This window comes from Oncorhynchus kisutch, linkage group LG8, assembly GCF_002021735.2.
Source record: "Oncorhynchus kisutch isolate 150728-3 linkage group LG8, Okis_V2, whole genome shotgun sequence".
In the NCBI taxonomy this organism is placed as follows: domain Eukaryota; kingdom Metazoa; phylum Chordata; class Actinopteri; order Salmoniformes; family Salmonidae; genus Oncorhynchus; species Oncorhynchus kisutch.
This window is the reverse complement of record NC_034181.2, coordinates 27,445,015-27,461,920: the sequence shown is the minus strand read 5'-3', so window position 1 is coordinate 27,461,920 and position 16,906 is coordinate 27,445,015. Positions and strand designations below refer to the sequence as shown.

Sequence of the window (16,906 nt, the reverse complement as noted above, 5' to 3'; positions counted from 1 at the left end):
ATTTTAAACACACCCGTTGCTGACAATGACCATGAAATCTCTATAGACAAACATTGGCAGTTGAATTGCCTTACTGAAGAGCTCAGTGACTTTCAACGTGGCACAGTCATAGGATGTCACCTTTCCATCAAGTCAGGTCATCACATTTCTGCCATGCTAGAGCTCCCCCTGTCAACTGTAAGTGGTTTTATTGTGAAGTTGAAACCTCTAGGAGAAACAACAGCTCAGCCTCGAAGTGGTAGGCCACATAAGTTCACAGAACGGGGCCGCCGAGTGCGTAAAAATCGTCTGTCCTCGGTTGCAATATTCACTACCGAGTTCAAAACTGCCTCTGGAAGCAACATCAGCACAATAACTGTTCGTCGGGAGCTTCATGAAATGGGTTTCCATGGCCAAGCAGCCACACACAAGCCTAAGATCACCATGCGCAATGCCAAGCATTGGCTGAAGTGGTGTAAAGCTCGTCGTCATTGGACTCCGGAGCAGTGGAAACTCATTCTCTGGAGTGATGAATCACGCTTCACCATGTTTTTCATGGTTTGGTCTAGGCCCCTAAGTTCCAGTGAAGGGAAATCAACACTACAGCATACAATGACATTCTAGATAATTCTGTGCTTCCAACTTTGTGGCAATAGTTTGACAATGCCCCTGTGCACAAAGCGAGATCCATACAGAAATGGTTTATTGAGATTGGTGTGGAAGAACTTGACTGGCCTGCACAGAGCCTTGACCTCAACCCCATTGAGCACTTTTGGGATGAATTGGAATGCCGACTGCGAACCAGGCTTAATCAACCAACATCAGTGCCCGACCTCGATTAATGCTTGTGGCTGAATGGAAGCAAGTTCCTGCAGCAATACTCCAACATATAGTGGCAAGCCTTCCCAGAAGAGTGGAGGATGTTATAGCAGTAAGTAAACTCCATAATAATGCCCATAATTCTGGAATGAGATGTTTGTCGAGCAGGTATCCACATACACATCCATCAGACGAAGTGTCAGGGCAGGGGGGAAAAAGTTCCTTCCCAAGTTGCATCTCAATATAGAAGACCTATACTATTGGTCGCTCTGTGTCAATATGAAATAAGCCTAGTAGTTACACTTTGATACCTAGCCTGTTTATATTCAAACTTCATTTTGGATTCCCACTGCTATTCCAGTTCACAGGCAGAGCCAGACAAGCACTGTCTGAAACAACAGCTGCACCATTTTTGTCTCTGCACATGCTGCTCTGCTGTTATGTGATGATTTGAATTTCAGTATGGAAAAAGGAGGGCCTTGTTTTGATTTGAAAAATACAGTTGTTTCTTTAAGAGAGAGAGAGGGTGGTGGAGGGAGAAAGAGACTGGTGGGATGACATCATTTTCTGGGCCGGGATGAATCAGCTTTTCTGTGACACAGACAACTCACACACCGTGCTCAGTTCCCCAGCATGAGCAACTGGCTCCCAGTCATCAGAGAGCTCTCATCAGCTGTGACCGGACTTCACCCGCACACAAAACACTGGGCTTTGCTCTTTAACTGGAAATTAGACATTTGAGAAGTTAGGGCTGGAGCATTTCGAGCGTTCATATTTAATTTGATAACCAGGACACCGTACAATGAATGCACCCTGTCTGTGATGTCAAAAGTGATTACAGGTATACAAACAGACTGGATTATAAAAGCAAACACAACTGTTACATTTAAACAAAGCTCAATTCATTCTCATTGGGAAGTGAAGAGTGATTATCAAAAGTGCTCTGAGAATGTCTGGACATATGCTGAACAGATGCATTAAGAAATGTGGTATAAGTCACAGCCAGGGGAGGCTGACATCTGGTTAATAACATCCATTGCCTCTTGATATGATTGAGAGGTTTCTCAAACAACGAAAATAACTTGCAAAGACGTCATCGCAATTCTGTAAAAAAGCCTGAAGGCAGTCGGTCTATTCTCACCAGCAAATGTACAATTTAGTTCAGTCATTTTTGACCAAGTACCTCTTCATTCACTAGTCATTATACAGTTAATTCAGGAAGTAGTCAGACCTCAACTTTTACCACATTGTTAAAAATGAGGCTAATGTAACAATGTGTAAATAGTTTTCCCTCAATCAACACACAATACATCATAATGACAAAGCAAAAATATTTAGAAATGTTTGGGAATGTATACATTTTTAAAAATTTAATTTTAGATGTCATAAGTATTCAGACCCTTTACTCAGTACTTTGTTGAAACACCTTTGGCAGTGATTACAGCCTCGAGTCCTCTTGTATGAATTTACAAGCTGGGCGTACCTATATTTGGGGAGTTTCTCCTATTCTTCTCTGCAAATCCTCTCAAGCGGTAAGGTTGGATGGGGAGCGTCACTACACTTCTATTTTCAGGTCTCTCCAGAGATGTTCGATCAGGTTCAAGTCCGGACTCAGGCTGCCCCACTCAAGGACATTGAGACTTGTCCCGAAGCCACTCCTGCGTTGTCTTGGCTGTGTGCTTAGGGTCGTTGTCCAGTCTAAGGTCCTGAGCACTCTGGAGCAGGTTTTAATCAAAGATGTCTCTGTACTTTTTTCCGTTCATCTTTCCCTCGATCCTGGCTAGTCGCCCAGTCCCTGCCTCTGAAAAACATCCCCACAGAATGATGCTGCCTTCACCATAGGGATGGTGCCAGGTTCCACGGGTGGGACTCCAATCAAGTTGTAGAAACACCAAGGATAATCAATGGAAACAGGACAAACCTGATCCCAATTTCAAGTCCCATACCAACGGGTCAGAGTACTTATCTAAATAAGGCTTTGTTTATTTGTAATACTTTAACATTTTCTACAAATCTTTTCGCTTTGTCATTATGGGGTATTGGTATTCTGTGTAGATTTTATTTATTTAATCCATTTTAGAATAAGGCTGTAATGTCATCAAAATATGGAGAAAGGGGTCCAAATACTTTCCGAATGCACTGTATATGATTACAAATGCAACATGAAGTGTCACAGACCAGTTATATATCCTCTATGGCTTAGAGAAGTCTTGACAGCCACTATATCTTTGGGAAAATGGATGCATCTATTATGCTGGTATTGTTGCAAAGCTGCAGACTACATAGTGCCTCCTAGTGGACAATTCATTAAGAGAAACCTGCTGAAGGAGCAGAGCTGTCAAATACTGTATAATTCCTACCACTCTAGAACAGTTGAAAATGTAAATGCAAAGTCAACCAATCACGATGCCTCATAACAGCAATGGATCTGAACTTCTCTTAGCATCAAATAGGAGTGGAAATTTTATTTTCAAAATTGTTCATTACACAACTGTGGGAAGGAAAAGCAATTACAATTAAAAAAGAAACGTGTCATGTTTTACAATACACTGTCCAAAAAAATCAGTCTGTACATCTAAGAAATGCAAAAATAAACGTGCACAAGTCAATAACTGAACCAAGGGTAAACAAAACTAAAAACAAAACATTTAACTAGGAGTTGAATGAAACTGCAGAGTATTTCAAAAGCAGTTATATAACCATTTATAATATGGAATCATAAATTAAAATTTTCATTTTAAAAATCTAATCCTGCGTCAGATGGAACATTTTAATTGCTTTCTTTTAGTAGGGTCGGTCTCTGCGTTCCTGGCGATGGTCCCTATGAGAGGAAAAAACATAATTTAGTGTCTAACAAACATGCATTAAGTAAGCAAATAATATTTGAGTATGATGAAAGCAGTCCAACATATCCCCTTACCTCATATCCATCTTGCCTGGGGGCCCGCCCATTCCTCCTCTCCCCATTCCCCTTCCTCTGTCCATCGGTGGTCCTCCCCTGCTACCCCCTCGGAATCCCCCTCGGTCCATTCCACCACGCCCTCTGAAGCCACCGCCACGGTCACCTCCCCATCCTCCACGGAAGCCGCCAGGACCACCGGGCCCTCCTGGTCCGCCACGGTCCATCCCTCTGCCCCCACGCATCCCCATGCCACCCCTGCCTCGCTCACCACCTGAACAAAACCACACAAGGCCCAGTTTAGCTTGCCACCACAGGCTATTGTAGACATATTGTATGATACACAGTGTAGATCGCTGTTGATATAATTTGGGCTGCTGGTAATGATAGTACCAGGAAATTCCAAACATCCAAAGACAACTGAACTTCATATCATGGAGTACTTCACAGGGAGGGAAATATGACTACTAAACATAAGTGGCATTCCAAGTGAACACAGAACAAGTCCTCCAATGCCAAAGTGTTTCATTACAGTGAGCTGACTGCTGCACATAGATGATTTCATGTTTCCCAAGAGTTGACACGAATCAAGTACAACTGCTAAGCATGGGCCCCGAAGTCAAGGTGATAAACCGGTTTGATTTGTATGTTTACATTTCAAGCTTTAAGATATATGAAATAAGAATCAGCCCGTGTTGCTCAAATAACACTTATATTGATTCCCGTCTATTCCTGTCTAGTTATGAATCAGGCCCTGACAATAGCGCTGCTGTGCCGGTGAGAGCCGTACCTGAAGGGGGCCCAAAGCCCTCTGGTTTGGGAGCTTTGCACTGGTTACACTCCATCCTCCAGGAAAAGTTCTGGTTGCCACAGCCCCTGAGAAAGACAACCACTCAGTCAGTACACGTTAGACACAAAAACTGTACATTTAAAAAAGGGGAAAGGGGAAAGGGAAAATACATTTTTCTTGAGGTACTTACTGGCTGGGGCACTCCCAGTCTCCAGCTCTCTGCTGTATGTTGCCACCCGGGCCCCCTGGTCCACCTCTGCCCATGCCACGTGGTCCTCCTCGTGGGACAAAACCTCCACGCTCCCCTCCACGGCCCATCATGCCTAACACCAGAGGTCGTTTCAGTATTTCACTTAATGGTCACGGCAACGTGGGACAATACCTTCTTGTTCAAAACTGAAAATTTAAGTCCCACAAAAGAAAGTTGGACATTTACCTCCAGGTCCTCCACGGCCCATCATGTCACCCCTCATGGGCATGCCCCCTCTCATCCCACCCATCATGGGCTTACGGCGAGCCATGGACACCTTCAGCCTCTTTCCCTGGTACTCTTTCCCTGTGGAGATCATGAACAGAAGGAAACAGGAATAAATAGAAAATGGAGAGAGGCTTGGGTTACTGGTCATTTCTTGTATTCTACAGTACATTTATGCATTAATCTGGACAGTTCAAGGGTAACAGCAGAGAATAGGCTGATGTCGGTTTAACAGGGCCAGTGAGACTAACCATCGAAGTACTCCACAGCAGCTTTGGCACAGAGGGGCTCCTCGTAGGACAGAGTGGCGTCTCCCTTAGGCTTCCCTGAATCATTGTCTGTGTAGATGTTGATGGCAGGCTTGCCCAACCTCCGGTTCATCTGAACATTAACAGAGGAATGAATCACTCAAGTCAAACTACCACACCATTGACAACTATCTGCAGTTGTATTTTTCTTTTTTATAGCATTTCTAAAACTGTTCAATCCTCCAATTAAAATGAGAACAATACAAGAGATTAGCAGTGGCCATTTATAAAAGCATTCTTTGGGAAAGACTGAAGGAATGCCGTGTTTCCCCTATTTATTAATGCCGTGGCGGCAACGGTTGTGAAAGGGGGAGGGCACAACTTGAATCTGTCCGGAATTGGCAGCCGAGAGCAAAATGTGCCTTTTCTTAGACAATTTCCTGCAGTTCTATACATTTCTCCATGGAGCTGAGAATTCTGTAGTGTGAAAGATCATTTTCTACAATTCTATGCATTTTGCTTAAATATTATTAAACATCCAATGGGGACCATGCGAACAATTTTGAGTTTTAAAGAGACATTTTTGTGGCAACAATTTAGCAGTTGAGGTATACCGATGCTAGATGAATACAGGGGAACAAATGGAATGTATGAGACCTAATACAGGTTTAAATTGAAATTATTTAGTTTCAGAGCATATCCTCACCCTTATAGGTCCAGGGTGTTTGAAGAAAACAGCCATCTCCTCCAGAGTTGCGCTTTCCGTGAGTCCTGTGATGTAGATGGTGCTGTTCTCAGAGTCATCCTGCTCCTCAGGGCGCCCTGAACAGACAGAACTGCTGTTTAAAACAAGCCTGAACACACTGCCACTATACTGTCCTTCATGTCAGATTCATAGCATACGCCATTAGGCAAAGCCACTTCAAGATGAACGCAACAAAAGACTTTCAGGTGGATGCAATACTGCCAAATCTGTAAGATAAACGCTGAAAGTTTGATGGTCAGTTGTGTCTACTTACCCATGTCACGCTCTGCCCCGTTGTTCATGGGTCCTGTTGTCCACCAGGCAAGGTAGAGAAAAAGGCAAAGAAAAGTCAGTTTGTGCCACTCAGGTCCACTGCTGAAGAGAATTTGAAGTGACAACCCAGACACACTCCTCCAAAAACACAGGTGTCAGACATTTGGGAAAATTGAAAATGGTACTGTGGTAAACCATGTTCCCCTCTTAAGTGGAAGACTCAGTAACCAGTATATTAGGAGTCCACCCCATTCACAAAAATGGTTTGCTCCTACAAGACAGCGAGTCACGTGGCCGTAGCTTGCTATATAAGGCAAAGAGGAATTCAGTTACTGCTCGGTTGAACGTTAGAAATGTGCAAAACGAGTGACTTAAGAGACTGACCGTGGTATGATCATAGGTGTCAGGTGCACCGGTTCCGGTACCTCAGAAATGGCCGGCATATCGGGCTTTTCACGCACGAGTGTCTAGGGTTTACCGAAATTGGTGTGACAACTAAAACATTGGCGGCAGTCACGTGAGCAAAAACAGCTCGTTGAGGTCGAAGGAGAATGGCAAGAATCATGCAAGCTGACAGGCATGCCACAAACAGGCAAATAACCCAGTACAACAGTGGTTTGCAGAACAGCATCTTGGAACACACAACTAGTGAGTCCTTGTCACGGCTGGGCTATAGCAGGAGACGACCACACATTGCCAGGTCTGACCAAACCCAGTTCCTGTTGAATCATGCTAATGGCAGTCAGGATTGTGTGTAAATCAACATGAGTCCATGGCCCCAGCCTGCCTGCCGTCAAGAGTACATGCTTGTGCCAGTTGTCGTGAATGTTTTCCTGGCACACATTAGGTCCCTTGATACTGAGCAACGTTTCCCTGGCCCAAAGAATACAGGCAATTCTGGAGGCAAAGGGGCATACTAAATGGGTGTACCTAATAAACTGGCAACTGAGTGTATATTAATAATGATGCAAAATAAAACCTCAGACCCTTCCGTATAAAAATGTGTGCCATAAGAAAAGTTCTTATGCCACCACAGATAGTCCCAAAAAATACCAGGAGTTTGCTCCATGAAATTGTAAATGCAAAACCATTTTTCCAAACCCGACACATTTCTTAGCAGCAGGCATTTGTCATTAACTTGTCATTGTAAAATAAGTACCTTGCTTTTCAAGGTTACCTTAAGCAGTGAGTGATAAACCAAAATGAGTTAAAAGTACCCCTTTCCTCTATTTCCATCCATCCTAATAGCCACCTATATAGATATTTGGCTACCCAAAAAACGCTGCACACACACACACACACGTAATGTAAGGGCTTAGGTAAATGCTCAGAGCGTACATGCTCTAGTAGGTAAAGGTCTGGAGTGGACTAGCCAGTGTAATACTCGTTAACTTACCACCAGGCTTATTGAAGCCACCTCTGTCTCCGGCGACGCTATGGGGGAATAAATGGAGATATGAAGGCGATTTCCCTTTTATCAGCCACTTCCATGTCTGGAGCCTCGTGGCTCGTTTGGGGAGGTTGACGGACACAGTTCTGACTAGCTCATTTAACAACCCCCCCAACATGCCTATACAGTCTATGCAATCCAGTTAATTGGGAATTAAGGTATTAACAGCAACTACGTGGCATGACTCCTTTACTAAATGGCTTCTTAATGACAGCATTCAATAGCAGATACTGGATAGTTTGGAGGTAGCCATGGGGTGCTAAATCTGTTACGTTTGGGAAATATGGGACAGAATCCCAGGTATTTGTTACAAAGGAAAACTATTTCAGATGCATTCCATATGTAGACAAGTAAAGGCTAAATGTCTAGCCTGGAGATAATACAATGCTTAGATCACATATTTAACTGTAAATGTAAGTTGATTATGCATTATGTCCACTTTACAGTTGAAGAAACCAGCTAAAAAAAACATTTCTTTATTTAAGTGCTCAAATGCAATGGATCTGAAATATTACAAACAGGTGATAGCCACCTTGGGGAGGAAAAAAATAAAATAAATCCATGTACATTTTACAAAGATGATTTGAAGTTACACAATTCTAATACAGAATTTAATTGGACCAAGTTACAATGTTATGCTGTAAAAGTAATAAGTTACATTTGTATAGTATAATTTGAGTTTCCCAGCACGCTTTAGACAGCACCATCCTCATCTCTTGGATTTTAGGCAGAACCCAAAATCTCTGTTGTTTAACCCCTTTGTTGTTTAAGATGCTGGCTCTTTAGTGAGTACAGGCACTTTATAGAATAAAGCTGGGTTTACATGGCTCTCACTGTGTTACCTGTAGCGTAAATGTGACAAAGCATGTTAAAAAAGGTGTTCATTTGATTAAACAAAACATTTGTAATCCAAAACACATTTCAAAAACACACATAAGGGGGTGGTTTTCCAGACAGATTAAGCCTAGTGCAAAGGCTAAAAAGCATTCTCAGCATTCTTTTCAGGAGACTAGGCTGAATCTGAGTCTGGGAAACCGGACCCAAAACATTTTGAACAAAAAACTATCCTGTATGAAAGTAAATGAATGAGTAACATATGGATGGGAAGCTACATTTCTAGACTACTTTAACCAATGTCAGCTGAGAGCTAGGGTTGTGATATATACTTTCAACTTTAAAACAGGGCTAATCAATAACATTATCTAATTGAGGTAAAAAAAAATGTGATTAATCAAATATTGTGATGTTGGCAGAGCAGTATTATTCACTTTGATGATCCTTTTAGGGCACACACACACAGCCATGTACTGAATAACCTATTACTGTAATATAAACCTAGGGCAAAACACAAGTGAACACGATAGGAGTCTGGTGTGACCTAGTGAACATGTGATGCGTTTTTTCTTATTACAGGAATATTACCTTGAGCCGTCTGATACTCAATGGAATCAACATCGACTCAAACTCTCGAGGTCCTATCATAATGCTGAGAAAGCTTTAACTAAACATGAAAGGCTACAGGTGGCAAGTACAGTACCAACAACCTATAAGGGGGATAACTTTGGTTCTGCATGGATGTGCCCTGAAGAAATGTATTTTATCGGTTTTCCCAACAAACAAAAACCTCATGTGCATTGACCTCAACCTAATATGCAAAAAAATGTATTAGAATAAGTAATCAAAGCATCTTGCTTATTAAACAAAAAGTTATTTTAAAAGACCTTCCTCACGGGTCATGAGACAAAAATGGTCCCTTAAATGGCCAGAAATGTTGTCCAGAAATTACCTCATTGGACAGAAAGGGGCACACCTCCCAACACCAATGTGAAAAAATATTGTATTTTATTGCAAAGGTTTGCTAGCTTAAAGATAAGAACTTTGTGGTTTGAAGAAGCAAGTCATAGATTCATGTGAAATAATACCTTTATATAAACAATAGTCAACACAAGCCAAAACCTAAAATTATCAGTTAATTTAACTAAACTTCCATAGTGCATACTCTCAAATACTGTACCTTCTGGATCAGCTTTTTAAAAGAAAAACCAGAGGATGGAATAAATACCCATGAAAATGATACGTTCTTAAACCATCTTAAAATGTATTTAACATCAAAGCAATAATTTTAGAAGGTGAGGTGTGCCCACAGCAGTGACCCTGTGAAGCCTTGTGAATAGATTTACCATAATCAATGCTATGGATGATATGCTGCGGTACAGCAACAAAGGATATCCGATTGAATAGTTTACGAGTCCAGCTCTCTGTTCACACGTCAGTCCCAACTCTTTGATTCATGAAAACATATTCCCTTCTTACCTTTGGCCAATATGGCAGGGCTGAGAGTTAGTCCTCATTTATGGAGGGTCCCTTCATCTAACTTTCTGTAGGCATTATATCTTTAATTTTACACAAAAGTGAACAGTTTGACTTCCCCCACTAATAAATTTGTTGTCTGTCATCCTTTTATAGGGTTATATCTCAGGGGCCCACTTACGTTTTAGGGAAACTTCAGACTCAGCCCTGCTCTGCCTTGACGAAGCACTTGTAAGAGTGGATGGAGGTTAAGTTAAGCAATAAGGAGTCTCACTTACCCCATGCCTCCACGGCCCATGCCCCCACGGCCCCGGCCACCGTGCATCATGCCGCCCCTGTCATAGCCATCCCTGGGAGGCCCACGGCTCTCCCCTGACCCTGGGAACCCAGCAGGCTCAGAGCCAGAGTAGCCAGAGCTGCCTCTGCCCTCCTGCCCGTAGTTATCTACAGAATAGCATAACAACAAGGTTAGGGAAAAGGAGGGAAAATCACATGACTATGACAATAAATAGCAGGTAGGCATGGGTGTTGAAATAGCAGGAGACTGATGCTCTTACTATAATGGCTTGACTGGTTGTAACCACTTTGAGGTCCGCTCTGTTGTCCATACTGGCTGGCTGCAGGCTGCCCATAGGAGCCCGAGGCCTGAGGGGGATAGCCCGCAGCAGGAGCCTGTTGCTGCGGTGGGGGCTGCTGCTGCTGGTATCCACTCTGCTGCTGCCCATAGCCTCCCTGCTGGGCCTGGTACCCACTCTGCGGTGCAGCATATCCCCCTGGCTGAGAGTAGCTGCTCTGGCTGTAGCCAGCGGGCTGGCTGCTGGCACTGTAACTAAAGTGATTAGGGACAGGCAGGGATTGAACAGGTCAAAGAGCGCTACATAACTATCTCTCCCGGGTGGCGCAGTGGTCTAAGGCACTGCATCGTAGTGCTAGCTGTGCCACGAAAGATTCTGGGTTCGAGCTAAGGCTCTGTCGCAGCCGGCCGCGACCGGGAGGCCCATGGGGCGACGCACAATTGGCCTAGCGTCGTCTAGGTTAGGGAGGGTTTGGCCGGCAGGGATATCCTCGTCTCATCGCGCACTAGCGACTCCTGTGGCGGGCCGGGCGCAGTGCATGCGGACCAGGTCGCCAGGTGTACGGTGTTTCCTCCGACACATTGGTGCGGCTGGCTTCCGGGTTGGATGTCCGTTGTGTCAAAAAGCAGTGCGGCTAGGCTGGGTTGTGTTTCAGAGGAAGCATGGCTCTTGACCTATGCCTCTCCCGAGTCTGTACTGGAGTTGCAGCGATGAGACAAGACTAACTACTACCAATTGGATACCACGAAATTGGGGAGAAAAAAAACGCTCTACACAGTAGATGGTTCTTATAAGTTGCCAGCTGCAACTTGTCTTCTAATGTGAACAATCATTAACAAAATATTGTGTAACTAACTGCACAACAACCTCCATTACACCCAGATGGATTTACTACAAAGCAGAATCAATTAGTTAAGCAACCAGAAATAACTACAGATTTTATGATTAATTAAAATAGCTAAACTTAGATGTCTATTAGTTTGTTCAATCAATTAGAACATGCCCATTTCAAACAACTTTATATAAAATAAAAAAAGTTATGAATATTTTGGCAAGTTAGATGGCCAACTCCTTGATCCTGCTTTGTAATATACCCTTAGGTCTTAATGTAACACTAGTTAGCCTACCTCTGAGGTGCAGTAGAGGCAGGCTGCTGACTGTAGCCAGCGTAGGCAGACTGGGCTGCATAGCCTGGCTGGGATGCATAGGTTGGCTGAGAGGCAGCAGGGGCAGCAGCAGCAGCGCTCTCATATCCACTGGCTCCATAGCCCGCGGCGGGCTGGGAGTATGCATGGGCACTGGGCTGGGCAGCAGGGTACCCAGCTGTGGACAAAGAGGAGATGGTTTAACTAAAACGCTTTAGATGGATAATTCCAGGCACACACTGTTGGGATTTTAGACCAGAGGCTGAACTACTCAAATGAATGAAGCAATCTGTTGCCTATTTGGATCACTCTATACACAGGACTTCAAAAACAAAAGTGCCCATGAGGAGAACTGATGAAGAATATTATGGCACAGAATACCATTGTGTGATTAAGAGTATTAGAATAAGTGTTAGATAAATAATATTATGAAGGGACTATCATCTTGTATCACTAACATGTCTGTTACAATTATGATTCAGGATGAGTACATACAATGTCAAAGAAATCTAGCATGTCCAGGGTTCATCTAGTCTACTAACAATACTATAGTCTACTACATATGATTCTAAATACAGTATATTATATTGATCACTCCATCAAGGCATTGAAGACTTGAAATGGATGGAGATGCATGAAAGGGAATCTGTGTCAAACCTGTTTTACTCCCAGCTGGAACGTGATAGCAATAGAGGAGAAAATGTTCACATTACATGAGGTCAATAGTTAAGAGTCATTTGATGGACAATTCTCACCCCCCCCCCAAAAAAATACAGTTGACCAAACATTTTGGTCTCTCTGGAACTGACCTGATGCTGGTTGCCCATAGGAGGAACCATACTGCTGCTGTGTATAGCCACCAGCAGAGGGTGCTGCCTGAGGGTAACCGGTCTCAGCTGCAGCTGGTTGGGCATAGGACCCATATGCTTGCTGGCTATAACCCTGTTGAAATACAAAAGGCCATAAGCTATTAGTCTATAGAAGAATAAGTCTGCTTTCCCAAGGTACAAGTTTTCCTGTGCTTTAGTTCAAGCTGTATGCAAACATGTCATGAGATCTGGGCATAATGTGGGTCACTGACCATTATTCCAGTTTGAATAATTTATAAATGACTTCTAATAAAACTCACCTGGGCAGATTGTCCATAGGCCTGTGAGGGCTGAGCAGCATAGGATCCATACCTGCAGGGACACAAGAGCATTCAATCATACAGTACCCATCTCTGATGTTGGCGTCTTAGTAAATCATAATGAATTTACCTAATTACACAAAACACCCATCCCACTGCATTGATTTGAATAGTCTGGTAGCACAATACCCATGTAGAAAGACTTACCCCTGCTGGGCACTGGCCTGGTTGTAGGAACTGTAATCTTTAAAAGAAAATAACAAAATAAATGACTAGCCTAGGCTTAACTTTCAGCAACAGTCCTAGTATCATATTCAGTTTGGGACTCGTGAGATGGAACTGCTCGACAATAATACCGTGTAAACCTTTTGCATTGCCAACAACGGCACACAATGGAAAGTATTTCAAGTTCAACAGACCTTGAAAATACACAAAGCACAACTGCAATTCCCTCTAAGCAAGGTCCGACTAGAGGCCGTTTTCCGGTGTTGTGTAGTGGAGGACATCCCGCCTTTGCTTGCATAACTACCGTAGCTAACGTTAGCAAACGTTTTTTTTTTTTTACTAGCCACACGTTTCAATTTGCAGACAAAGAAACGACGTGCGGCTAGATTAGCAAGGCCGCATGACCAACGGAATTGCATACGCACAGGCACGAATTAAAAACGCAGATAAACGTGTGCGGTGAATTTGTACCCTTCGCCCGGCATCGTGGCTAGTTAGGGCCTACTGCCCTAGATTCTAGCTAAGCTAGCTACAGTAGTAAACTGGTCAATTCACCAAACTGGTCAATTCGGCTGGCTAACTACTAACGTTAGCTAGCTTAATAGCTAGCTATCGACTACTGTACAGATTTAAACGTTCGCATTAGATTTGAATGTTGGATAATAACATTGATGTAACTATGCAGAATGACATAGAACTTTCTTTTGATATGCAACAATAAGTAATGTATTCGTGCAAAATCAGATAATAAAAGACCGTTAACGAAACCCACCAGGAGCTGACGCCATCTTCGTTTCTTCGTTTAGTCAGAGAATGGCGCATGCGCGTAAAAGTAAACGAGCCTCTAGCAAAGATGTTCTGTAGGCGCTATCCTGGATACTAGGGATGTCCCTATCCTAAACCCTAACCTTAACCTTTACTTTAAAAACGTACTATGTAGTAACCGCTCCGGCATTTCCTGGTTGCTAAAATTCTATTAGTTCGCGCTCAACGTGATCAAGACAAAGGAGATGATCGTGGACTACATGAAAAGGGCTCCCGAGTGGCACAGCGGTCTAAGGCACTGCATCTCAGTGCAAGAGGGGTCAATGTCGTCCTTGGTTCGAATTTAGGCTGCATCACATATGGCCGTGATTGCGTGTCCTATAGGGCGATGCACAATTGGCCCAGCGTCATCCTGGTTTGGCCGGGGTAGGCCGTCATTGTAAATAAGAATTTGTTCTTAACTGACTTGCCTAGTTTAAATAAAGGTCACATTTCAATTAAAACTTAAAGTTTGACTTTAAATAAGTAAAAGTTAAGTAAAAAAATAAATAAAAGTAACAAATAATTAAACAGCAGCAGTAAAACAACAATAGCAAGGCTATATAAAGGGGGTACAGGTACAGAGTCAATGTGCCGGTTAGTCAAGGTAATTGAGGTAACATGTAGGTAAAGTTAAAGTGACTATGCACAGATAATAAACAGAGAGTAGCAGCAGCGTAAAAGAGGGGTCTGGGTAGCCCTTTGATTAGCTGTTCAGGAGTCTTCAGGAAGCTGTAAGAAGCCTTTTGGACCTAGACTCTGGTACCACTAGCTGTGCGGTAGCAGAGGGAGCAGTCCATGACTAGGGTGACTGGAGTCTTTGGCAATTTTTAGGGCCTTCCTCTGAAACCCCCTGGTATAGAGGTCTTTGATGACAGGAAGCTTGGCCCCAGTGATGTACTGGGCCGTATGCACTACCCTCTGTAGTGCCTTGCGGTCAGAGGCCGAGCAGTTGCCATACCAGGCATTGATGCAACCAGTCACAATGCTCCCAATGGCGCAGCTGTAGAACCTTTTGAGGATCTGAGGACCCATGCCAAATCTTTTCAGTCTCCTGAGGGGGAATAGGCTTTGTCGTGCTCTCTTCACGACTGTCATAGTGTGTTTGGACAATGACAGTTTGATGGTGATGTGGACACCAAGGAACTTGAAGCTCTCAACCTGCTCCATTTCAGCCCCGTCGATGAGAATCGGGGCGTGCTTGGTCCTCCTTTTCCCGTAGTCCACAATTATCTCTTTTGTCTTGATCACGTTGAGCAAGGGGTTGTTGTCCTGGCACCACACGGCCAGGTCTTTGACCTCCTCCATATAGGCCGTCTCATCGTTGTTGGTGATCAGGCCTACCACTGTTGTATCATCGGCAAACTTGATGATGGTGTTGGAGTGGTGCCTGGCCGTGCAGTCATGAATGAACAGAGAGTACAGGAGGGGACTGAGCATGCACCCCTGAGGGGCCCCCCTGTTGAGGATCAGCGTGGTGGATGTGTTGTTACCTACCCTTACCACCTGAAGGTGGCCCGTCAGGAAGTCCAGGATCCTGTTGCAGAGGGATGTGTTTAGTCCCAGGGTCCTTAACTGAGTGATGAGCTTTGAGGGCACTATGGTGTTGAACGTTGAGCTGTAGTCAATGAATAACATTCTCACATAGGTTTTCTTTTGTCCATGTGGGAAAGGGCAGTTTTGAGTGCAATAAAGATTGCATCATCTGTGGATCTGTTGGGGTGGTATGCAAATTGGAATGGGTCTAGGGTTTCTGGGATAATGGTGTTGATGTGAGCCATGACCAGCCTTTCAAAGCACTTCATGGCTACAGACGTGAGGGCTACAGGTCGGTAGTCATTTAGGCAGGTTACCTTTGTGTTCTTGGGCACAGGGACTATGGTGGTCTGCTTGAAACATCATGGTATTACAGACTGAGTCAGGGAGAGGTTTAAAATGTCAGTGAAGACACTTCCCAGTTGGTCAGCGCATGCTCGGAGTACACGTCCTGGTAATCCGTCTGGCCTTGCGGCCTTGTGAATGTTGACCTGTTTAAAGGTCTTACTCACATTGGCTACGGAGAGCGTGATCACACACTCATCTGGAACAGCTGATGCTCTCATGCATGTTTCAGTGTTCCTTGCCTCGAAGTGAGTATATAAGTAATTTAGCTCGTCTGGTAGGCTCATGTCACTGGGCAGCTCGCAGCTGTGCATCCCTTTGTAGTCTGTAATAGTTTGCAAGCCTTGCCACATCCGAAGATCGTCGAGGGCTGGTGTAGTACAATTCAATCTTAGTCCTATTTTGATGCTTTGCCTGTTTGATGGTTCATCGGAGAGCATAGCGGGATTTCTTATAAGCTTCGGGGTTAGAGTCCCGCTCCTTGAAAGCGGAAGCTCTACCCTTTAGCTCAGTGAGGATGTTGCCTGTAATCCATGGCTCCTGACTAATGTGTACCCCCGCACATTGATTCGGGGGCCCCTGTATATAGCCTCGTTATTGTTATTTTATACTTACCTTTAAAAAATGTTTACTTCAGTTTATTTAGTAAATATTTTCTTAACTCTTGTTTTTCTTAAAACCTTATTGTTGGTTAAGAGCTTGTCAGTAAGCATTTCACAGTAAGGTCTACTACACTTGTTGTATTTGGCGCATGTGACCAATACAAATGTCAGTTTATGTGTGAAAATAAGCAAGTGTAGTGTAGAGAATCATTGTACCATCTAAATCACAGGAAGTTGGTGGCACCTTATTTTGGGAGGACGGGCTAGTGGTAATGGATGGAGCGGAATCGGTGGAATGGTATCAAATACATCAAACACAAGGTTTGATGCCATTACATTCACTCTGTTCCAGACATTATTAAAAGCTATCCTCCCCTCAGCAGCCTCTATAAATCTAAACCAAAGTTAAATATATTTTCCATATTCAAAAAAATAGTATTTTCAGTTGTTTGAAGCTGGTGTACAAAACAAAAAGTAAAAGACAATAAAACTACACTTTTCTGCATAATGCTGCGCTCAAAACAACTGATAAACTTAAATTATGTATTAAAACATTC

General features: G+C 43.5%; 1 protein-coding gene across 4 annotated transcripts; it reads right to left on the bottom strand.

Moving 5' to 3' along the window:
- Window positions 1–3,237: 3,237 nt before the first annotated feature.
- ewsr1b (EWS RNA-binding protein 1b) lies at window positions 3,238–14,177 on the bottom strand. 4 transcript variants are annotated; one of them, XM_020490076.2, is made up of 17 exons: window positions 13,835–13,976; window positions 13,045–13,081; window positions 12,838–12,889; window positions 12,518–12,650; window positions 12,366–12,380; window positions 11,691–11,886; window positions 10,546–10,817; window positions 10,267–10,432; window positions 7,625–7,662; window positions 6,230–6,262; window positions 5,917–6,032; window positions 5,214–5,343; window positions 4,924–5,043; window positions 4,678–4,810; window positions 4,488–4,573; window positions 3,719–3,971; window positions 3,238–3,619 (listed from the first exon to the last, which is right to left on the bottom strand). In XM_020490076.2, exons 1-17 carry the CDS (start codon window positions 13,848–13,850, stop codon window positions 3,583–3,585), a joined length of 1,833 nt encoding a protein of 610 aa, XP_020345665.1. In that variant the 5' UTR covers window positions 13,851–13,976; the 3' UTR covers window positions 3,238–3,582. The 4 variants fall into 4 exon arrangements, with proteins under 4 accessions (XP_020345665.1, XP_020345666.1, XP_020345668.1 ...); XM_020490077.2 differs by having other exon boundaries at window positions 10,546–10,811; window positions 13,835–13,971; XM_020490079.2 differs by lacking the exon at window positions 12,366–12,380 and having other exon boundaries at window positions 10,546–10,811; window positions 13,835–14,177.
- Window positions 14,178–16,906: the final 2,729 nt, after the last annotated feature.